This window comes from Lepidochelys olivacea (assembly GCF_965140295.1).
Source record: "Lepidochelys olivacea isolate rLepOli2 genome assembly, chromosome: 1".
Taxonomy (NCBI): domain Eukaryota; kingdom Metazoa; phylum Chordata; order Testudines; family Cheloniidae; genus Lepidochelys; species Lepidochelys olivacea.
The window spans coordinates 145,120,305-145,144,437 of NC_140411.1; the positions used below are offsets into that span (position 1 = coordinate 145,120,305).

The 24,133-nt window shown below is 41.5% G+C and overlaps 1 protein-coding gene across 2 annotated transcripts in view; it reads left to right on the forward strand.

Moving 5' to 3' along the window:
• Positions 1-5,289: 5,289 nt before the first annotated feature.
• The window catches only part of LOC311523177 (organic solute transporter subunit alpha-like), an 88,072-nt gene continuing 69,228 nt past the window's right edge, over positions 5,290-24,133 (forward strand). The window contains exons 1-3 of one of the 2 annotated variants that reach the window (XM_084632939.1): positions 5,290-5,426; positions 6,196-6,281; positions 8,701-8,755. In XM_084632939.1, coding sequence (XP_084489065.1) covers positions 6,225-6,281; positions 8,701-8,755 — 112 coding nt within the window. In that variant the 5' untranslated portion in view covers positions 5,290-5,426; positions 6,196-6,224. Of the gene's footprint in view, positions 5,427-6,195; positions 6,282-8,700; positions 8,756-24,133 lie in introns of those variants that run through there. The other variant, XM_084632941.1, reaches the window with a different exon arrangement.

Consider the following 24,133-nt stretch of genomic DNA (forward strand, 5'->3'; position numbering starts at 1 on the left):
TATTTGTCTTATTTAGTGTATACATAACTTGTGGCAAATTAAACTTTACATTTGAACAGTTATATTTAATATTACTGAACAAAAAATACATTTTGCATTTTTATTCAGGTTTCCTTTACAAAGGATCTCATTCCTCCCTTTATAAAAAGTAAAAATTATGGTTGGGGGCATTTTTTCAATACTTACACTTTTTGGAGTAGGAATTTATTCATAAGTATTATGTTTATTCTCTGTGCTTCTTTGTCTTTGAATGGTTATGTATCACAAAAGAGTTTTGGTTTTCTCAACTTCCTGCTGACTACCATTGGAAACATAAAATATAGCTCTTCCACTTACCTGGATAGGCTGCAACTTCTTGTGTACACAGTTAAGTGTACCCCAATTGAATATGATTTTATGTATAACAACATAAAACAGCAGTATTTGGGTTAAATCACATTTTTGCTGGGAATTATTTTAGTTTTATTCTAAAGTCCAACAGATGTCTCAGACAGTTTTGCAAATGTATTATTTAGAGAGAGAACTGCAAGTAGGAAATAGTAGGAGCAGAGGATTTTTAAGGAACAGAGATCCAATTTTCATGCAGATATCCGTAATAAAAAATAAATTATGACAGAGGCAGAACTGTTTCTAAATAGAACATTTTTCATGAACCATCAGCAGCTGTGCTAAGCTGTTGTTTATTAAATAATTAGTATCCAGAATTAACCTAGTTTTTCTAGTCTATGAACAAATGGAAGAGCATTACAATTGTATGTAATCTTACCACCTGAAGTCTATTACTAAGATAAAGCTGCAATGCAATATTGGTTACTATTTGCTGTGTAAATGTGTAAGATACAAAGTCATGTATCTTGAGACGACAAAAGGTAAAACAAAACTGAATTGCTTGAATACAAGTCATGTATTAGGGACTGATCCTGGAGTCCTTATTCAAGTAATCAACCCACTGAAGTAAGAGGTTGATTGAGTAAGGATTGTAGGATGTGGCCCCAAATGACTATAGGATTAGACAGATTCTGCAAGCATTAATCCCACCAAGTAGCACTGATAATAGTTCCATTATATTTAATAGGTCTACTCACTGGGAGCAAGGGATGCAGAAGCTGGCTCTCAGTCCTTAATCAGACCCATAGTGAATGAGTTTTCCTCTTTCAGATGCTTATGTCCTAAATCTTTACTATTTTGTTTTCTTATTGCGAACTGCAGCTATCTCTCAGCCAGTGAATATGTTTTATTGTAAGTGTAAACACTTGAGTTTAACTTGGACTTGTCTTTTCAGGCAAGGCTAATGCTGTTTTTCCCCACACTTTTTTGTGATGTCTGATTAATAGTGCCAGACATACTGATCCAGTCCTACACTGGCTAATGTTGCTAATAATAAAGAGATCCTGATCATTTCACGTGTAACTGGTGAGCAGACTCCTGTGCCTGACTTCTGTGGGAATCTGTGGTCACAGCAGTCTGCCTGCAAGCTGTATGTATATTACAGGATCAGGTCCATAGTGTGTGAAAACTTGGTGCACGTTTTCCATTGAAATCTTGCAAAATATCTTTGTTCAGATTGATTTTTCTGTGTAAGTGTTTTGCAAGTGGAAAGCTGAAAACTATAAATTCCACATAAATTCCCACCATATTATTGAGAAGTTCTAGCCATTTTGAACTATATATTTTTTAAATAAGCTGAAAGACAAAGAACACAAACACTTTTACACACTTTATTTCTCTTATGTAGTCTGGAATCATACACACTTTTTTTAAAGCACAATACTGAAACTTTTTTTTTAAAAGAGTAATTAAAGGTTTGGTCAAGTGGATTTTGTAAAATGTATTGTCTGTATAAAGAGAAGATGAAATTGTAGTTATTGTTAATGTACTGACATTAGTTACAGCTAGTTTTAATTCTTAAATAATTTGATTAGCATATGCTATAAAATGGATGTTTCAGTTAAATGTTTTTAAAAGGTACCGATTTTTACAAGGACACAATATAAATTATTGTTCTGTAGAAATGCCCTGTTACATATTGTATGTCCCTCCCTCTGTACACTTTGTAAAAAAGAAAAAGAAAAAACAAAATACATAGAATCATATAGGGATGTGTGACATTATTGTAATTGTGTACTTGATAATAACGTGAAAAAATAAAAATCAGAATATTTTCTTGTTAACGAACGTTTAGTTTACTTGGTTCCAGTACTAAGTTATTACTTAATGATACACACTTTAAAAAAATTTAGCATAAACGTTTATTTTTATCCCCCCATTTCTCAACTTGTGTGCAGTACTGGATACAAAGTGTTTAAACGGTTTACATTTGTGAAGCAAATAGAATGATTGATGATCCTTCATTCTTGGGCATTTGATCATTTCTTATGCTTAGGTTACAGGTACTTTGAGACCCTAAGAGGGCAGGTCCTCTGAGTTCACTTAACTTCTATTTCCATTTAGTTAAAATGATTAATTTCTATAAAATTGTTTGTTTTTAAAATGTCAGTCTCCTCCAATGAAGTGATTGAGTACTAAGTGAAGTTCTACTACAATATCCAGACAATGGATAATTTTTATTTTGTTATTTTCCAGAAGGAACAGCATATGCAGCTATCATAATTAAACTAAATGGACCACACACAAACAACATCTAGATTACAGAGAAGGTAAGAAAAACTTATCCCCTGGGGGACTAGAGAGAACATGTTTAATAATCAAAATGCCAAACACTTCAAACTAGTACCCTTTAACAGGACTCTTACTGATGGATGACTTTGTGTATGGATGGAGATCTAATCAATTGTCCTGGCAATCGCAGGAAGAAAAACCAAGACACCAAGAATATGGTTTAACTAGGCTGCAACCAGACATGACAAACAGGTGGGTGTAGTCACTCCAATCCTGAAGGGATGGGATTCTAATTTACCAGGAGAACCTCAACAATATGTGGTCATCTACATCATGAACTGGTTTTCTTTTCCAAGGTAAACTTCCTGTGAAGAAAGAATGGCCTGAGACAAACAGGTTTCTGCACTATGCTAGTCTGTAGCTTTGACTAGACCAATCCTAGCTTCCTTACACTCTGGTAGTAGTATAATTCACTGTGGTCTTTTGATACTCAAGATCCACAAACAAGACGTAGGCATTGCAACATTTTTCTTTTAGGTTCCCTGCTGCCTAGTAGAATCCAAAACCCTGAGTTAGGTGTCCAGGCTCCCCATACAAAGCATGGGGATAATTGGATGCCTAAGAATGGCATTCACAAAAGCCAATAAACTGATCAGCTAATAAGCTAGCCAACAAAAAATCCTGAGGAAAGGAGTGTGACCTAAGCTCCAACCCTCAAAGAGAGTTAAGTGGACACTTTCTCCCACTTGTGATTCATGGACATGTGCCCCCTCCTGAAGTTTCTGTCCTAATCAGTGGGCTATGGAGAATTCTTAGGTGGGGCTCCCTCAGTCTCTCCTGTTGAAGCTGTTCCACTTTCTATAAATAATTAAATAGTGGAACAGGTTGGAATTTTGGTCTCCCACCTCCATGGGGAGTGCCCCAACCACTGGGCTGTAGTCATTCTCATGCATGGTCTGGTCCAATGACTATGTAGTTCATACAAATTGGAACAGGTTCCCACAGGTGAGCAGTAGAAGCCCAGTATGGCCTAGTGGTTGGGACATAGAAAACCTAGGTTCAAGTCCCTGCTTCACATCAAGCCAAGGGGGATTTGAACCTGAATTTCTCATCGCCTGCATGAGAGCTCTAAGCGTTGGGTGACCATACATAAAGGGAGCAGTGATACCACCACCATTTTGTGTGGGGGCTCAATCTGGTAAGCGTGCTCAGAGCATGCCTACCACATCAGCCCAAATAGGTGGGGCAAATGCCTACTTAGGCAGAAGTGAGGTGCTGGGCATCAGGACTGAGTTGGCTTGCATGCTCACCAGCAGAAATTTAGGCATTAATGGGACTTGGAAACTGATGCACTTAGGTGCCTGTGGGGTTAGCAGCTAAAAGGTGGTTTTGAGGATCTAAATTTTGGATTTAGGTGCCTAAATCCTTCCTGGGTCTAGCCCTCGGAGTCAGGGTTTCAGATCTCTTTCCCCCATACAACCCCTTTGCAGACTCCTAAACTTCCAAAGTCTATCTGAATCCTCCCTTGCTGACCTTTAATTGCTGTGATAGAGACCATCCCTCCCATAGCCTAATTAAAATCCACTGCCAGGCTTCTGGTAATTGGTATCCTTCTGTAAGGTGTGCTGCTCAATAAACAATCCAAAATAGCATGTGATGCCAGCCCATGGTGTACCAACTATACCACAGCATATGGTATGCAGTTGGGAAATAAGTCAAAATATGAGAGGTCACACATGTGCTCTCAATTGGAGTTGAGTCAATTCCTCAGCATACATCAGAATGTTCATGGAGCTAGTTGCTTTGCAGTGAGGTAAAACTGGTCACGTGCCAAGGTTCTAGTGGCCTAGCTGGACCTGAATGGGCTCGTTGCTGGCTTCCAGCTGCAAATCTCACCCTCTGCCCACCTCACACACTAAGTGACTTGAAGAACTGGCGGTTATCAACATGGGCCACTGCCTGGTATTTTACTTCAGAATTGCCTCTCTTGCTCCTGACCTTGTCCCTGAAGATAGTGACTGACACTATGACAAGAAAGCCCTTCAGAGAAGTATGTCTTTTACTAGCTTCTCTGATACAATCAGCACCATGTGCCCTGGTGGACACCCGAGACCCAACGCCCTTCCACATCTGAATTAGGTTTCAGGTTCACTTCTGGCATCCAATCTTCTTGTCAGAAGAAATCCTACTGCACTGATTCACAACTGTCCAGCATTCAATAAATTTTCCATTCCTTGATTTGCCCTTAATAGTAAATTGGGTCTGGCCATGGTAAGCCACTGTAAAGAACAGCTTGGATTCTTTAGGACAGATCATATTTTGGGCATAGAGAAATACTAGGACAGAATTATCTATCGCTTCCAGTAACCTCTCTGACAGTGATCAACAGCAGACACCTCAATGGAAAGCATGAAACTCCTACAATATATCGAACTGCACAATACTACGCCCTAAGCAAAAATTTCCACTATGTTGCCATTCAGCAGCAGCTATCTATATCACAGCATGTACCTTTTGAAGAAGCAGCGTCTAGTGATTTATAGGGATGTTGATGTTGAAGATGGCTGTCATAAATATAAAGGGAAGGGTAAACCCCTTTGAAATCCCTCCTGGCCAGGGGAAAGCTCCTCTCACCTGTAAAGGGTTAAGAAGCTAAAGGTAACCTCGCTGGCACCTGACCAAAATGACCAATGAGGAGACAAGATACTTTCAAAAGCTGGGAGGAGAGAGAGAAACAAAGGGTTTGTGTGTCTGTCTGTAGTCGTCTTGGCCGGGGACAGAACAGGAATGGAGTCTTAGAACTTTTAGTAAGTAATCTAGCTAGGTATGTGTTAGATTATGATTTCTTTAAATGGCTGAGAAAAGAATTGTGCTGAATAGAATAACTATTTCTGTCTGTGTATCTTTTTTGTAACTTAAGGTTTTGCCTAGAGGGGTTCTCTATGTTTTTGAATCTAATTACCCTGTAAGATATATACCATCCTGATTTTACAGGGGGGATTTCTTTATTTCTATTTACTTCTATTTTTTATTAAAAGTCTTCTTGTAAAACACTGAATGCTTTTTCATTGTTCTCAGATCCAAGGGTTTGGGTTTGTGGTCACCTATGCAAATTGGTGAGGCTTTTTATCCAACATTTCCCAGGAAAGGGGGGGGTGCAAGTGTTGGGAGGATTGTTCATTGTTCTTAAGATCCAAGGGTCTGGGTCTGTAGTCACCTAGACAAATTGGTGAGGCTTTTTACCCAAACCTTGTCCAGGAAGTGGGGTGCAAGGTTTTGGGAAGTATTTTGGGGGGAAGGACGCGTCCAAACAGCTCTTCCCCAGTAACCAGTATTAGTTTGGTGGTGGTAGCGGCCAGTCTAAGGATAACGGGGGTAATATTTTGTACCTTGGGGAAGTTTTGACCTAAGCTGGTAAAGATAAGCTTAGGAGGTTTTTCATGCAGGTCCCCACATCTGTACCCTAGAGTTCAGAGTGGGGGAGGAACCTTGACAATGGCTCTTCACAGCTCTTGAACCAAAAGTACCCCTCCCCTACTCCTGACATACATTCTTCAGTATGTTCCTGTTTTTTAGGCTTGTCTCATTTACTGGTGCTGAGGTAAATGCATCTGATCAAGATCTGTGGACATCTAGTGGGAGGAACCAACCACTATGACATGGTAAGTAGTATCTGCTCACAGGACAACTGAATTTGGATTTCTCTAAAAAGAAAACTGTCTGGCAGGAATAATGCAGTGGGGGAAGCAGTGGTGTTGAATTGCTAAGTTAGGCAGTATTCATTGGAAAAGGTGAGCCTAAAGCTTCTCTAGAAATGAGCTGCTGCAGTTCTGTTACAAAGCAGGCTTATTCAGATTGCCTAACTTCCTGGTGGCTGTTGCACCTGTGACGTCTTAAAGTAACTACAGCTGAGTTTGTGAGGGCCTAATGACATAATTCGAGGGAAACAGCTGACAGATTGTCTTCCTTCCTCTGGATCAAGTTGGAGAGAAGGAACACTTGCCTGCTTGGCAGGTATGAGAGTTTCTATCACCATGAGTGAAAGAAGAAAAAGGCTAAAGTAAGGCTCCCCTTTTTAACTAAAAACCTCTTCTTCTAACTGAGAGCTCTTAACTGAGCTGCAGATGTGACACACTATACAGTCTACTGGTTTAGCCCTTAATTAGGGCTAAGTTTGAGCTGCAGAGAGGCACGTATCTCTGCAAACAATCCACAACCTGAGAGAAGAGGGATGCTTGGCTATCCAAGTCATGTGAGGGGGGTTTGAGTGGGTAGGTGTTCTGGAAGAGAACGAGAAGGAAGACCTCCTTATAGCCTTCAGACTAGTGGATAGGTACTCAGGTACAGGATGTGTGAGACCCCTTGTTTGAGGCCCTCTTCCTCCTGAGTAGGAGAAGGGATTTGAACAGGTTTTGGTCACTGTGATGGAATTCAGTTCATGCAATCCAAACCGGTAAGAGGTTGTGTCATCTCTTGCCCTGCAGCCCTGGCTGCCTCACAATGCTTTGGTGTTGTAGTTCCCAGGCTGGGATGCTCACAACCAGCCACCAAGCATGTAGGTCACACTCTGAAGCAAAGGCGGATTAAGGATTTCTGAGGTTCTAGGTCAGAGCAAGTGGGGGAAGGGGGGCCCTTCCTATCCCTTCCACCTGTGGTTCTGCATCTTCCATATGTGACTATGCCCACTGCAATACCCCTTTCTGCCCCTACCCCTGGCCCTGCCCCTGTTCCACCTAGGGTCCCCCCCATTCTGTCCCCCACTGCAGCCCCAAGACTGGAGAAGCTCTGTCCCACCGCTGTGACCCCAGGCGCAGCAGGGAGTGAGAGATCCCCCAGCCCTGATGCCGCAGTGATAACGAGAGCTTCTTCAGTCCTGGGGCCGCAGTGGGGATTCTAGTGCTGGGGCTTCCCCTGCTGTCCCCCAGCTTCTGCCAGAGATGAGCTTGGGGAGGGGCTGGGGGCTTTCCCTGCCTCACGCCTGGCACTGCTGCTGTGGAGCGGGGTCTGGGATTGTGGGGGTTCCCCCACCACTGTACCTGGCATGGCCACCAGGGAATGGGGTTGGGGCAATGGGGGGGCTTCCCCTACTGCTTCACCCGACAGGGGTGCTGGGGTTCCCCTGCTGCTGTGCCAGGCTGCCATGCCCACCTGGCTCTGTTTTACTGCCTGCACAGGGCTTTTACTACCTGCCCAGGGCTCCGGGCCTCCCCCTTGGCGTGGGTCCTGTAGGCCCAGTGGCTAATCCGCCACTGCTCTGAAGCATGTGTGTGCTTAGCCTTGATTCAGCAGCTCTGACCCCAGTAGTCTGTCTATAGCCCCAAAGCCCCACTCTGGCTTCTACCAGCCTTAGTTATAACCAGCAAGGTGACCCCAACACACTCCCCATCCCGAAATATCCCCAAATAGTGTACTCTGCAACGTCCAGCCCTCTCCTGCACAGTCCAGAGAAACGCTAAAGTCTGTTTGTTCCTCTAAAGACACAAAACCCAAGAGCTTGTCACATTAACTGGAGTTAACATTTACTTTAATTGAAACACAGCACTGGTGGTTTAGATTACTAGTAAACAAATGTATTAACGATAGGCCATAGGTTAAGTGATGCCAAGTAAAAGGAATAAAGTTAGCAAGGGTTACAAGCAAATAAAAGTGAAAATGTGCATCTAAAAGTCTAAAACTTAATCTAGCAAGGTACAGGCTTCATTTAAATTGGTTTCGCTCGCCAATATTCCTTCTTCCCAGCCATGGCTGACTTTCCCTCTGTCAGCAACTTCCACAGAAGTACAAGGTGCTTGCTTAACTTTTCTTTCTAGGTGGAAGATCTCTACCTACGTAGGTTTCTCACCTATATTCAGTTCCCAGAAACTTCAACCCCCCTTTTTGGTTGAAGGACCCACCTTTCTCAGCTCACAAGTACTCTATTCCCTTGGGTCTGTCTAGGGGTGGATGCCAAAGATGTCTTCTGTCCTTGCTTATATCTTCCAAAGTTTAGTGACTTTGTTTCAAGAGGCAGGATGACTTCATGCTGTTCTTCCCTTCCTGGGGCTTCCATTGTTTTAATTCTACGATCCTTAATTTACATAGGGAGACAGCTGTGACATTCCCTTTCTTTCTGGGCAGATTGAACAGCCTAATATCAGTGAGTATCCATAATTCCTTTTAGAGGTTTAATATATACCATTCACAATTACATTAATCACCAGCACCATAGGCTTTCAGAAAAGACGGCACTCTGCACACTTTGATAGTACAGCAATGTTATATACAATCAGTTGATTCAGTTGCTTATCACTTGTGGTTCATCCCCCTGTCTTTATAGACTAGTAAACCTTTGCAATGGATTCTTCGGCAAAGCAAATCCCAAACCAAGCCTCTCTCCCCAGCTAGATGTAGATGCCATGCTGTCTCTTCCCACACTATTAGTGAGAGGTTTGCCTCCACCCCTTGTGACTTGATGGCTGTGTTTATGCTACATGTATATAGATTTTCATTGTCTTTCAACGTACTTTGGAAGTAACAGTGGGCAAAACACATTCCTTTGTTTAGGGCAGACCTGTTTAAAACTCCCCCTGACATACCTGGTTTACACATATTTTAGTTATAACATAGTTATAACATTTTAGTCTAACATATTTCCATAACTCTTAATACCCATTGCGTACATACTTCATGCAAGAATATTAACAATCAATGAGTTGTTAGTTTTCAAATGACACCTGACAAGGCACATTTTGTAAAAGATGGTTCCAAGCCTGTGTAGGGTGTGACTACAGGGAGCTTAGTATCCTGGTCACCTATCTTCTGAATGCCCTAACCGCTAGGCTATGGAGTATTCTGTGTCTCCCTCAGTCTCTCCTATTTAACTAGGTCCACTTTCATTAAATATAAATTGGGCCAGAGTTAGAGTTAGAATGACTATAGCCTAGTGATTCAGGCACTTACCTGAGAGGTGGTAGATCCCTGTTCAGATACCAAGTCCTTATCAGGTAGGGGGGACTTGAACTGGGGAGAGGTGATGGTCCTGTATCCTGGGTTATTGTCCGAACCACTAGCCTAAAGGTTACAAGGGAACACATCCTCCTCCAGTTGTCTTGTGTGAACTAGCCTGAGGGGCCTGATCGAGTAGGCATCCTTTGAGCATGCCCACAGGATCCGGCCCCAGCACATGACTTAGGCAGCTAAATACCTATGAATCGCTCAGGGGCTTAAGTGGGATATAGGTGTCCAGGCAGCAGTGAGCAGAGGCAAGAACTTAGGCACCAGGTGAGTTGAGGAGCCGACAGCGTTAGGAGCAGCGGAGTGGGAGTTTTGTGGATCGCAGTGGTGCCCAAAAATGAAAGTTAGGCACCTAAGCGGATTGCACTCCTAGAATATAAAATTATTTCAGTTTACCCAGAAGGCCTCTTGCAGTACAGAGCCCTGTGACACTATGGGGGTCAGAAAGTTGATTAAGTACTGATGCAATGAGAAGAGTGCCATAAAGTAGCACAATTTCTAGTAGCCGGTCCCCTGATCCCAGGGCTGAGGAAAATCGCTTATCTAACTCCTGACCAGGCCTGATCCTTTTTCATTTGTGAAATATAACCAGCTCACAATCCAGTGATTGGAGTTAGTGTTAACAGAATCAGCAGCAATAAATCCTAACTTTACTTCTTTTAATGGGACAGTTTCTGCAGAAGAGGAGCTTGTGCTTAATGTTAAATATTTTTTCTCCTCAGAAATATATCTAAATGTTTCCAATAAGCACTTGTTTCAGAGGAAGGGCTCTCTTTAAAAACAAAGGATCTTAAACTCCATTAGCCAAAATCTTATGCATGGCTTGTGCAGTTTTGCCAAAAGCTGAATTATGAAATTCTGATCTCGGACAGGCTGATGTGGATTGTTTCTTAAAATAAATTAATGTGCTCAAGTATGTTGTGATACAGCGTGGCCAGAAGGCAGCAGGAGAGTGATATAGGAGAGATATGTAAGTCCCAGGATGAGGAGAAGCCTTATTTCCTGTAGAGGGAAGAAAGGTTTCTATAGATTAATTAAAAGCACCTGATGCCAATTAGAGCACCTGAAGCTAGTCACCTGATAAAAACCACCTGCTTCAATCAGCCAAGGGAAGGAGTTGAAGTAGAGGAGAGTTTGGAGAAGTGCTGTGGCTGGCTAGAAGACCAAGATCCTAGGTGAAGAGACACCCGGCTTGTGTAGAGAGAGAGGACAGGAAGCCCCATAAGCTGAAGAACAGGAGAGGGAAGTAGCCCAGGGGAAGGAAGCACTAGTTCAAGTGGTTTACCACTATCCCTAGGGCCCCTGGTCTGGGACCTGAACTAGAGGGTGGGCCCGGGTCCCTCCCTCTCCACTACCCTTCTCTGGGTTACTAATGGGACAGTAGATACCCTAGTTCAGGGGCAGGAAACTGTGCCCTGAACCCCCTGCAAGAAGAGGAAGCACGGGACCCATCATAATCATACCGGCAATTTGCCACAATGTGTAAACAATAATTATTTTATTAAGTAAGTGGAGGATGAAAGACCAAGTAAGGATCCTTAATTTAATCTGGTAGACTGCAGAAATCTGAAAGTCTTTTCCACTAGGTGGCAATACAGTATAAAACTACACACAAACAGCTATATAGTAGTTTTGTTTCTTAATAGGTAGATGGCATTAGTTTACCAGCTGGCCCAGCCAAAAATACAGGAAGCGGATGATTTAATCTCTTTATTTAGAGGATCCAATGGAGCTGGTATTTGATACGCTGTTTGCTCAAGGATACTTATTTTTTTGTGGTGTACTTCCTAGAGAGGCAGAAATTGCCAGAAGACTAATTTCAAATATTTTCTACTTCCTAACAAATGCTTTTAAATTTTGGCTTTCTCTCTTTCTTGTCAGTGGACATGATGCAGTGATTGGTATATTGAACTGTGACTCGGGAGACATCTAATCTTGTGTCTGCCACAAACGTGCTGTGTGGCCTTGGGGAAATCATCTAAGCGCCCCGTGATCTACTGATGCCTCAGTTTCCCCATCTCCCTAAAAAATGACAATAATAGGGCTGTCAAGCAATAAATTAATCATGATTAATAAAATAAATTGATTAATCGTGCTGTTAAACAATAATAGAATACCATTTATTTAAATATTTGTGGATGTTTTCTACATTTTCAAATATATTGATTTCAATTACAACACAGAATACAACATGTACCACGCACCCTGTGAGTAGTGCTGGCTGCAATCCAATGGTTTTCAAGAAATCCCCATGGGGTAGAAGCCCCATTCAGGGTTCTCTGAGCCCTGCCTCTTCCTCAGCAGGATAGCTGTCTCTAGGCTACCTTATTCTCCAGTGACAGTGGCTCTATGCTATCCGCCTCCAAAGGGGAGAGAAGGATGGAGCAATCTTCAGTTGCCAGAACAGCCTGTCAGGCTGCTCTAAAGTACTCCAGGTCCCAGACTGGCACAGAACTGGCTCTAGGATCTGAGGACATGAAAGGCTCTTTTGTATCCCCTCTCTTTGTTGTGTCCAGCACTTACTGGGTGCGGATGAGAATTTTGTCCCATGTGTCTTGCACTAAGAGCCAAATTCTGCTCCCCTCGCTCCCCTGAATAGTCTTATTAAAGCCAATCAGACTACTTGCATAAGGCAAATGTGATTTTTGGCTCAAAATGTGTAATGTGCTGTGTGAATTTGGGGCATCATGTATTATTTTTATTAAGATTTGAACAGCTGTACAGATCATAGTACAATGACAGTTACCCTACACAAATGTCTCATAGTACCTGGTCTAATTAGGAAGTGATGATTGCAAGGTAACCTTGAAACCTCATATGACCTTGTTGGCAGATTGCTCAGCTTGTAGGAAACGTGGCAGTGTCATCCCCTAGATGACCTAGTTATACTAGTGCTCAGAAAGAAGTAAATGAACACAAGGAACATAAAATGCATCCAGAGTAGTAGTGAAGTATGATGCAGTGATGGAACCTTGGGCAAATCCCCCTAGACCAAGTTCCAAGAGATTAGCACCTCAGAAATATCATTCATAATTCAGGGGGAAGCTCAGAAGTACCAAAGATGGTATTTAACTGAGCTCAGGTAAGCACACTGGGTAAAATCTGCTGACTCCATGGAAGTGAAAGATGACAGCAGAATATCAATCTGTGGAAAAACAAGTGCACGTCAATGCTCCCAGTTCACTGGCAATGAATGTTAACAAGTGCAAACCTAGAATGGAATTGCACGTTGCATCCATCGTACAGCCAACTGAGTTCATCACCGCTAATGTTATTACAGTGAATACCAAATGAATTAATAATGATTCACCGCTTAATTTCCTTTTCACACCCCCTCCACCTTTTCTTTAGCTTTAACAAACTGGGCTGGAGCCAACTGCAATGACAGTTTAGTAGTGACTTTAAGCACCATGTATGCTGCTATTGTGGCAATTTAAATTGTCACTTTCTATTAAAAGGTCTAACTCCAAATGGTTTTATCTGAAAGCGTGCTTCACTGACAGTGCAATTAAACAAAGAAATTCTTTTCTTGGGATGTCAGTGCAACCACATTTTAAATAAGGGTTCGGCAGCACCTCACTAATTTAAACTACAGTATAGCTTTCGACTGAAGAATAATACCTGATTTGGGTCTTTTTTCCCCCCATACTGTGCGACAGTTTCAATTATCACTGTAACAGACTTCAAGCAGGGAGCGTGCCAAGGGGATCTAGCAGTCTTTGAAAGCCCCCTTTTCTTCAGTACAAATGTAAATAGTGAAAATTCATTATCTCAGGATGTACCTGTAAAAAGATATTTTCCCTATTCATAAAGAGCTCTTCTTAATTGTAGTCTCCCCTGCCCGCAGAACAGTTCATAATAGCAATTTTTATTTGGCATATATTTTATTTTGTATCTGTAGTTATATCTATTGCCTTTTAAATTTTAGAAATATGCCACATATGATACATACTATGTATTTTAATAATAATTTTCATGTATTAAATACTTTTGATCTAAGGATCTTAAAGTGCTTTACAATGAGTATTATTTTATAGGTGGTAGCATAGAGATTAAGCAACAATTCCAGGGTCACACACCAAACCAGTGGCAAAGTGGAGAACAGAATCCAGGATTCCTAACTCCCACTCCCCTGCTCTAACAAATTTACTGTGCTTTGCCTTTTGGGGTAGGTGTATTTTAAGTTCTTCTGGTACAATCAGGGAAGAAATTTCAGAGGTGTTTGTATGTAAAGAATACATTTCACGGCTTAAATGGTATACAAAATATTAAAACAATAATATTAATAACATGTTTTATCAGCCTGGTTTATTTCCCTTACTCCTATAGCACAAATAGTGTGGAAAATATCGACACTTTTCTTAGATAGATACTACATATCTGAGAGAATCACACAATTGCAATCTTTGGTGTTTGTGCCTTAAATTAGAAGTTGAAGAATATTTGAACAGCAGCAATGGTGGGTATTTTATTTTAATGGCCTTTAAGCTTTGTCAGTATATCTTGAGTCCCTTGTGTCATGTCCAATATGCTTTCTCTGCAGTGTATGAGACTTGCTAGAGAGAAATGAGTCATAACATTTAAGCTCCCTCTGTTACATTCTCAGTTGTTACAGTTATTGCTCTGAAGGACGCAGATCGTCATCTCGAGATGACTCTCTCTTTATGATGGTTATGGATGGGATTTTTACGTCTACACAATTACATTTCTAATCTCAGAGCACTCCACATTTTATCACTTTACTGCTATGAACAAATGCAGCAATGGAGATTGAGTCATATCTCACCATTACAAGAATAATATGCAAGGGACTAGGATCAAAATTAATTTTCTTTACAGAATTATGAACATTTTCTGTTTGCTATTTTTCCCCTTTCTGGAGAACCGACCAACCAAACACACCTCTCCAGTAATCCAGTAAACAAATAAGTCAAAGGAGGACTAACTGCATGGCCAAGTGGCCTACAATAGAACAAAGGGGTCATTTTGGTTATGCCTGAAAATAAAGATATTGGCAATGAGATTTAGACTGAAGCTTTCTCCAAGGACAAAAGGTGTGTGTGTGAGAGAAAGAGAGAGAGAGAGAGAGAGAGAGGACACATGCCTGAACACAGGGCAAGATACCTGAGGGAGGATGAAAGGAGCTTGAAAAAAAAATTATCTATCTATATATGTGGTGGCATTTCTAATGCATGGTGCAATAGTATCTAGCATCCCAGATCCTCAGGTGTATTTAGTAGCCTAACTCCCATTGAAATCAATGTGCATTACATTACACAATGCATTACCCAGTTAGGTACCTAAATATTTTTGAGGATCTGGGCCAAGGTGCTAATAACAATACTTGCCCTTCTGTAGCCCCTGAAGATCGCAAGACAGCATTAATGCAAGCAGTCTCCAACCACTTTGTAGGGTACCTGAATATGCCCATTTTACAGATGAGGAGACTGTGGCAAACAAATGTTGTAACTTGGCCTGGGCTCCAGAGAGAGGAGTTCTATATGTAACTTGTTACAGACTTCCTGGACACTACAGTGATAATAAACGATGGTCACATAAACACCACCCTGTACTGGAAACCTACTGACTGCTATGCCTACCTACATGCCTCCAGCTTTCACCCTGACCACACCACACGATCCATTGTCTACAGCCAAGCTCTGCAATACAACCGCATTTGCTCCAACCCCTCAGACAGAGACAAACACCTACAAGATCTCTATCAAGCATTCTTACAACTACAATACCCACCTGCGGAAGTGAAGAAACAGATTGATAGAGCCAGAAGAGTTCCCAGAAGTCACCTACTACAGGACAGGCCTAACAAAGAAAATAACAGAACGCCACTAGCCGTCACCTTCAGCCCCCAACTAAAACCCCTCCAATGCATTATTAAGGATCTACAACCTTTCCTGAAGGATGACCAACACTCTCACAAATCTTGGGAGACAGGCCAGTCCTTGCCTACAGACAGCCCCCCAACCTGAAGCAAATACTCACCAGCAACCACATACCGCACAACAGACCACTAACCCAGGAACCTATCCTTGCAACAAAGCCCGTTGCCAACTGTGCCCACATATCTATTCAGGGGACACCATCACAGGGCCTAATAACATCAGCCACGCTATCAGAGGCTTGTTCACCTGCACATCCACCAATGTGATATGTGCCAGCAATGCCCCTCTGCCATGTACATTGGTCAAACTGGACAGTCTCTATGTAAAAAATAAATGGACACAAATCAGATGTCAAGAATTATAACATTCATAAACCAGTCGGAGAACACTTCAATCTCTCTGGTCACGCGATTACAGACATGAAAGTTGCGATATTACAACAGAAAAACTTCAAAACCAGACTCCAGCGAGAGACTGAGGAATTGGAATTCATTTGCAAATTGGATACAATTAACTTAGGCTTGACTAGAGACTCGGAGTGGCTAAGTCATTATGCAAGGTAACCTATTTCCCCTTGTTTTTTCCTACCCCCACCCCAGACATTCTTGTTAAACCCTGGATTTGTGCTGGAAATGGCCCAACTTGATTATCATGCACATTGTAAGGAGAGTGATCACTTTAGATAAGCTATTACCAGCAGGAGAGTGGGGTGGGGGGAGAGAAAACCTTTTGTAGTGGTAAACACCCATTTTTTCATGGTTTGTGTGTATAAAAAGATCTTCTGTACTTTCCAGAGTATGCATCCGATGAAGTGAGCTGTAGCTCATGAAAGCTTATGCTTAAATAAATTGGTTAGTCTCTAAGGTGCCACAAGTACTCCTTTTCTTTTTGTTACAGACGATAGCCCTGATTTTGCAATTCCATGTTCACAGTTGGACCTGTGTGCTCACACAGTGCCCCACTGAAATCAGCAGGTGTCTCTTTCTGACCTGTGGGCTCCTTGGTACTTGTGAGAATCTCTTCCCTCCTGCCCCCCAGTTATTTAATAGATATTCCTTACCTTAGCCCACTAACAACTAACTGAGCAGCCTACTCGGCTTAATGCCACACAGTCCTAACTCCCTGGCGCTCACTGCCACTGTCTTTCACACTCCCTCTGTCTGGATCCCGTCTCTGCTCTAGAATTACACGCAGTTAGCAAATGGATAGGTTTGATTTGGGATCTCTCCAGCCTGTCAGTGTCTCTTTAATGCCCTGTCTCAGATGCCATCTCTTTGTCTGGATTTTACAACTGACAGGTGATGCTTATGCCTGTGTTTTTATGGCAATTGAATACTATTCCTGAAGGAGTATAGGGTTGGACTGCACAATGTGTGAGTTTGACAATTTTGCCATAACAAATTAAATTTAGTTGCAAGGATCAGTTCTGAGCTGTAACATTTAAAGAACTTGCCAATGTTAAACCAAGTTAGCATCCACAGCTGCACAATCCAACCAGGACTGAGCTATCGTCATGATTTTTTCTAGTCGCAGGTAGAAATCTGCTAGTATATTAGCGCTATAAGGATTAGCCAGTGAGGATCTGTCAAGAACAAATCATGCCAAACCAACTGAATTTTTTTCTTTGAGAGGGTTACTGACCTGGTGGATGGTGGGGAAGCAGTAGATGTGATACTCTTCATTTAGTCCTAAGTGGTGCACAGGATCTGGTCCAAGAGGTGATAATAGCTGAATGGTTTGGCAATAGTGACCATAATGTCACAGATGCTGATTTTCCAAAGTGCCGGGGCATGCACCACCCCTGGATCTGCCCCAGGCCCTGTCCCCTACTCCACCCCTTCCCCCAAGGTCCCACCCCCTCCCCTGAGCATATTGTGACCTCCCTCCCAGCCTCCTGCATGCCACAAAACAGCTGTTCGCAGCGGGCGGGAGGCACTGATCCACAGGGCTCTCCAGCAGGCAGGAGGCACTTGGGGGGCGGGGGGATGGAAGGTGATGGAGGGGCTGCAAGTAGGTGCTCAGCTTACACCCACAGAGTCGGTGCCTATGCATAATATAATTGAATTTAACACCCTTGTGTGGGATGAAGCCTACCACAATAGCATTTAAGTTCAACAAGGAGAACTACACAAAAATGAGGCAGCTAGTTAAATGGAAATTAAAAGGAACAGTCACAAGAGTGAAATGCCTGCAAGCTGCATGAAAACTTTTAAAAATCACTAAAATAATAGAGGCTCAAATTAAAGGTATACCCCAAATAAAAATAAACAATAAGAGGACCAAAAAATACCACCATGGCTAAACAGTAGAATAAAAGAGGTGGCGGGAGGTAAAAAGGCATACTTTAAAAACTGGAAGTCAAATCCTACTGAGGAAAATAGAAAGGAGCATAAACTCTGGCATGTCAAGTGTAAAAGTATAATTAGCCAGGCCAAAAAGGATTTGAAGAGTAACTAGCAAAAGACACACAAACTAACAGCATAATATTTTTTTAAGTACATCAGAAGCAGGAAGCCTTCTAAACAATCAGTGTGGCCACTGGACATTAAGGTGCTAAATGAACACTCAAGAAAGACAAGGCCATTGAGGAGAAGCTAAATGAATTCTTTGCATCAGTCTTCATTGCAGAAGTTGTGAGGGAGATTCCAACACCTGATCCATTCTTTTCAGGTAACAAATCTGAGGAACTGTCCCAGATTGAGGTGTCTGTTCCAAAACCACCTCTACCAATTTATAAATTAAATGGTAATAAGTCACCAGGACCAGATGCTATTCACCCAAGAGTTCTGAAGGAACTCAAATATGAAAGAGCAGAACTACTAAGTTTTGTGGGTAACCTATCACTTAAATCAACCCCTACACCAAATGACTTGAGGATAGCTATTATGACGACAATTTTTTTTTAAAATGGCTCCAGAGGCAATTCTGGCAATTACAGGAACATAAGACTAACTTCAGTACCAGGCAAATTGGTTGAAACTATAGTAAAGAAAAGAATTACCAGACACATATATGAATACGACGTGTTGGGGAAGAGTCTACATGTTTTCTGTAAAGGGAAATCATGTCTCAGAAATCTAACAGAAATTTTGAAGAGGTTAACAAACATGATATGATGGGATAGCCTAATTTTGGCAATTAATTGATCTTCAACTATTAGCAGTAGATATACCCAATGGCCTGTGATGGGATGTTAAATGGGGTAGGATCTGAGTTACTACAGAGAATTCTTTCCTGGGTGGCTGGCTGGTGAGTCTTGCCCACATGCTCAGGATTTAGCTGACTGCCATATCTGGGGTCAGGAAGGAATTTTCCTCTAGGGCAGATTGGCAGAGGTCCTGAGAGTTTTTCACCTTCCTCTGCAGCATGGGGCATGGGCCACTTGCTGGAGAATTCTCTGCACCTTGAAGTCTTTAAACCATGATCTGAGGACTTCAATATATCAGACATAGGTTAGGGGTTTGTTACAGGAGTGGGTGGGTGAGATTCTGTAGCCTGCATTGTGCAGGAGGTCAGATTAGACGATCATAATGGACCCTGCTGACCTTAAAGTCTATGATTCTATGTGGATGGGGTGATCCAATGGATATAGCATACTTGGACTTTCAGAAAGCCTTTGACAAGGTCCTTCACCAAAGCAAGTGAAGCAAAGTAAGCAGTCATGGGATAAGAGGGGAAGGTCCTCTATGGCTCAGAAACTGGTTGAAAGACAGGAAACAAAGGGTAAGAATAAATGGTTAGTCACAGTGGCCATAATGGAGAGAGGTAATAAGCATGGTCTCCCAAGGATCTGGACTAGGACCAGTGCTGTTCAACATACTCATAAATGATTTGGGAAAAGGGGTAAACAGTGAGGGGGCAAAGTTTGCAGATGATACAAAATTACTTAAGATAGTTAAATCCAAAGCGGACTGTGAGAAGTTACAAAGGGATCGCACAAAATGGCAGATGAAATTCAATATTGATAGATGCAAGGTAATGCACATTGGAAAACATAATCCCAGCTAGACATATAAAATTAGCTGTTACTACTTAAGAAAGAGATCTTGGAGTCATTGTGGATAGTTCTCCAACAACATCTGCTCAATGTGCAGTGGCAGTCAAAAAAGCAAAGAGAATGTTAGGAACCATTACGCAAGGGATAGATAATAAGACAGTAAATATCAGCAATGCCACTATACAAATCCATGGTCCACCCACACCTTGAATACTGCGTGCTGGTCTGCTTGTCCCATCTCAAAAAGATAAATTAGAATTGGAAAAGTACAGTGAAGGGAAACAAAAATGATGAGGGATATAGAACAGCTTCCACATGAGGAGAGATTAAAAATAGGGGGACTGTTCCACTTGGAAAAGAGATGATGAAAAGGGGATATAATAGAGGGGTATAAAATCATGAATGGTGTGGACAAAGTGAACAAAGGAAGTGTTATCTACTCCTTCACAAGAACCAGGGGTTACGCAATGAAATTAATAGTCACCAGGTTTAAAAGAAAAATAAGGAAGTACTTCTTCCCACAGTGCACAGTCAACCTGTAAAACTCATTGCCAGGTAGGGTGACCAGACAGAAAGTGTGAAAAATCGGGACTGGGGCGGCGGTAATAGGAGCCTATATAAGAAAAAGACCCAAAAATTGGGACTGTCCCTATAAAATCGGGACATCTGGTCACCCTATTGCCAGGGGTGCCGTGAAGGTCAAAAGTATAACTGGGTTAAAAAAAGAATTAGGTAAGTTCATACAGGATAGCTCCATCAATGACTATGAGCCAAGATGACCAGGGATATAACCACATGTTCTAGGTGTTCCTAAACCTTGACTGCTAGAAGCTGGCACTGGATGACAGAGGATGGATTGTTCAGTAATTGCCCTGTTCTGTTCATTTCCTCTGAAGCATCTGGCTCCAGCCACTGTCAGAAGATAGGATATTGGGCTAGATGGACCATTGGTCTGACCCAATATGGCCATTCTTATAATATATCTTGATTTTAGTAATGCTTTTGGCAGAGTCCCACAGGACATTCTCATAAACAAACTAGGGAAACGTGATCAAGATTGGTGCTATAAGGTGGGTGCACAACCTACTGAAAGAGTAGGTATCAATGGTTCACTGTCAAACTGGGAGAGTGTGTCTAGTGGAGTCCCAGAGGGGTGAGTCCTGGGTCTGGTATTATTCAATATTTTCATTACTGACTTGCATAGTGGAGTGGAGAGAATGATTATAAAATTTGCAGATGACACCAAGATGGGAGGGGTTGCTAGTACTTTGGCGGACACTATTAGAATTCAAAATCACGTTGACAAATTGGAGAATTGGTCTGAATCCAACAAAATGAAATTCTATAACAGACAAGTGCGAAGTACTTCACTTAGGAAGGAAAAAAATCAAATGCACAACCAGAAAATAGGGAACAACAGGCAAGGTGGTAGTACTGCTGAAAAGGATCTGGGGTTAGAGTGGATCAAAATTGAAAAGGAGTCAACAATGTGCTATAGCTGCAAAAAAGGCTAATGTCATTCTGGGGTGTATTAACAGGAATGTCGTATGTAAACACAGGAGGTAATTGTCCTGCTCTACTTGGCACTGGTGAAGCTTCAGCTGCAGTATTGTGTGCAGTTCTGAGTGCCACACTGTAGGAAAGATGTGGACAAATTGGAAAGAGGCCAGAGGAGAGCAACAAAAATGATAAAAGATTTAGAAAACCTGACCTGTGAGGAAAGGTTAAAAAACTGGGTATGTTTAGTCTTGAGAAAATAAGACTGAAGGGGCCCTGATAACAATCTTCAAATATGGTAAGGGCGGCTATAACGAAGATGGTGATCAATTGTTCTCCACCTCCACTGAAGGTAGGACAAGAAGTAATGGGCATAATCTGCTGCAAGGGAGATTTAGGTTGGATATTAGGAAAAATGTTCCAACTATAAGGGTAGCTAAGCTTTGGAGTAGGCTTCCAAGGAAAGTTGTGGCCACATCACTGGACGTTTTTAAAAACAGGTTGGATAAACACGTCAGGGATTGTCTAGGTTTTCTTGGTCCTCCCACAGTGCAGCGGGCTGGACTTGACTTCTCAAGGTCCCTTCAAGCCCTACATTTCTATTATTCTGTATGTTTATTCTTATTGATTAGTGTATATCTGAATATGGTTATATTTATATGCACATGTGCCTGTAGGCGTATGGATGGTTATTTGAATGATTGTGTATATACAATATACATGGATACACAGGCATGCAAAAAACTATACTGAGGCACTGTCAAGGTTCATAGATTCATAACTTCCAAGGCCAAAAGGGACCATTGTGATAATCTAATCTGACCTTCTGTATAGCACAGGCCACAGAACTTCCCCAAAATAATCCCGAAAAGATGATTTAGAAAAACACTCAATCTTGATTGAAGAATGGTCAGTGAAAGGGAATCCACCATGATTCTTGGTAAATTGTTCCAATGGTTGATTACTCTCATGTTAATGTAGACCTTATTTCCAATCTGAATTTGTATAGCTCCACTTTCCAGCCACTGGATTATGTTCTACCTTTCTCTGGTAGGCTGAAAAATAAGTATTAAATATTATTAAATATTTGTTTCTTATAGACTGTGATCTAGTCATCCCTTAATCCTCTCTTCATTAAGATAAATAGTTAGACTCAAGGAGTTCAGTCACTGTAAGGCAGGTTCTCTAATCCTTTAATCATTCTTGTGGCTCTTTGCTGAACCCTCTCCAATTTATCAACGTCCTTCTTGAATTTTGAACACCAGAACTGGAGACAGTATTCCAGCAGCGGTCTTACCAGTGCTAAATACAGGGGTCTCTCTCCTACTGGAGATTCCCCTGTTTGTGCATCCCAGGATTGTATTAGCCCTTGTGGCCACAGCTTATGTTCAACTGGTTATCCACCATGACAGTTAAGCATTCAAAAGTCAAGATATTCCAATTTTATGGTTTAACATGCAAAATTATTTTTGTCTCCTTGTATATTACACCGTATGTGGTATGATAGTCTTCAACTATGTGATCATGTATTACTTCTCTACTACAATACAATACAATACAAGTGTTTGTGCTGGGAGAACTGCGGGGGGAGAGAGGAGAACAGGTGTTGGAACTCCACCTTCACCTTAGCAGATGCTGCCTGTGCTCACTATAGCCCCAGTTCAGCAAGGTACTTCAGCATGTGCCTGACTTCAAATGTGTCAGTAGAGCATCCCACTGACTTCTTTACAGAGTCATGGGCTATAATAGAATCTCACGGGATCCCAAATCGCTCTGTGACCTTTGTATATAGAAATAATTTTATTCTGCACTGAAATGCAGCCACTTCTGGGGTGAAAAGCAACCTGGATATAGAATGCCCTACCCAATATGAACTGCAGACAGCATGCAAATAACTGCATCAAAACATCCCTGTTTTGGATTCAATCCCTCCCAGACCTAGAGGGGAAATCAGAGCAAGTTAATACAGGCTGAGGCTGTAATAAATTAATAATCATATTAATAAGGCCTGATGCTGTGTTTTGGGACAATATAACCCCTAGCTTTTTAAACAGGGGATGCATTATACAATTTTTTAAAAAAGAACAGATTGAATAAATAATGCAAAAATATTCCAACACTTTAAAAAAAATTTTGCTTCTATGGCATTTTTTTCTCAGTATTGCCAGCTCCAAGTGTTCAAAAATCATGACTCAGCACCCACAACCAAATGATTTAAAAAAAAAATTGGGTTCTTTTTATTTGCCCTCTGATTTTTGAATCTTCGAACTTCAGGAACTGCGGCTTTAAGAAAAACACTAAGCATCACGAGACTTCTGATAAGATCGCGAGAGCTCGTAATATGGTTTTCTGTAATTATTCTACTCAATGGGTTTTATGGACAGGAATATTTTTAGCAACAGTAACTTCAAAACAAATATTGAATAATATTTGTGGAAAGTAACTTTAGAATTTGTGAGAGTATTCACATTGGAAATCTGGCTATGAGAACTGCACTCATCCAGTGAGAAAACCAAAACATATCATGTAACCTGTATGTTCAATAAAAGTACCATGTGGTTCAAAATTTGCATCCCTGCAACTAATTGCTCACAATCTGCAAAGTGAGAATTAAATGCCAGTAAGTAAATATGAGAAAATTGTAAACTGCTTGCGGACAATTTGAGGACACAAAAAAGAAGCAAATACCATTCAGTAAAGTATTGTCTCTAAATTATTCCCTTGGGTCTACATTTTTGAAGGCTAGATGTATAGCATATTATCCAACTATCAGGAAGAAGTGAGGCATGCTGGAAGAGCTGCGAGATTGGTGTGGACAGCTATGTGAAGCTGCCAGATGGCTTGTCAAATGCAAGGAGAGAGGAAATTGGTGGCAGGAGGAGATAACATAAGTGGCTAGCGGAGGTAAATGAAAAATAAGGTGTTTGAGTAGTTGAGAGCTAATAGATGCTACCATGGGAACTAACAGACAAACAGCATACTTGGGTCTGAGCTGTATCTCATCAGGTGCAAGTTAAACATTAAAACAATGGTTGATCCCATAGAATGAAAAGATTTTAATAAAATAAAGGATTAGGGAGCAATGATGTTGGGAATATGAATGATGTATGAAAATACACAATGAATG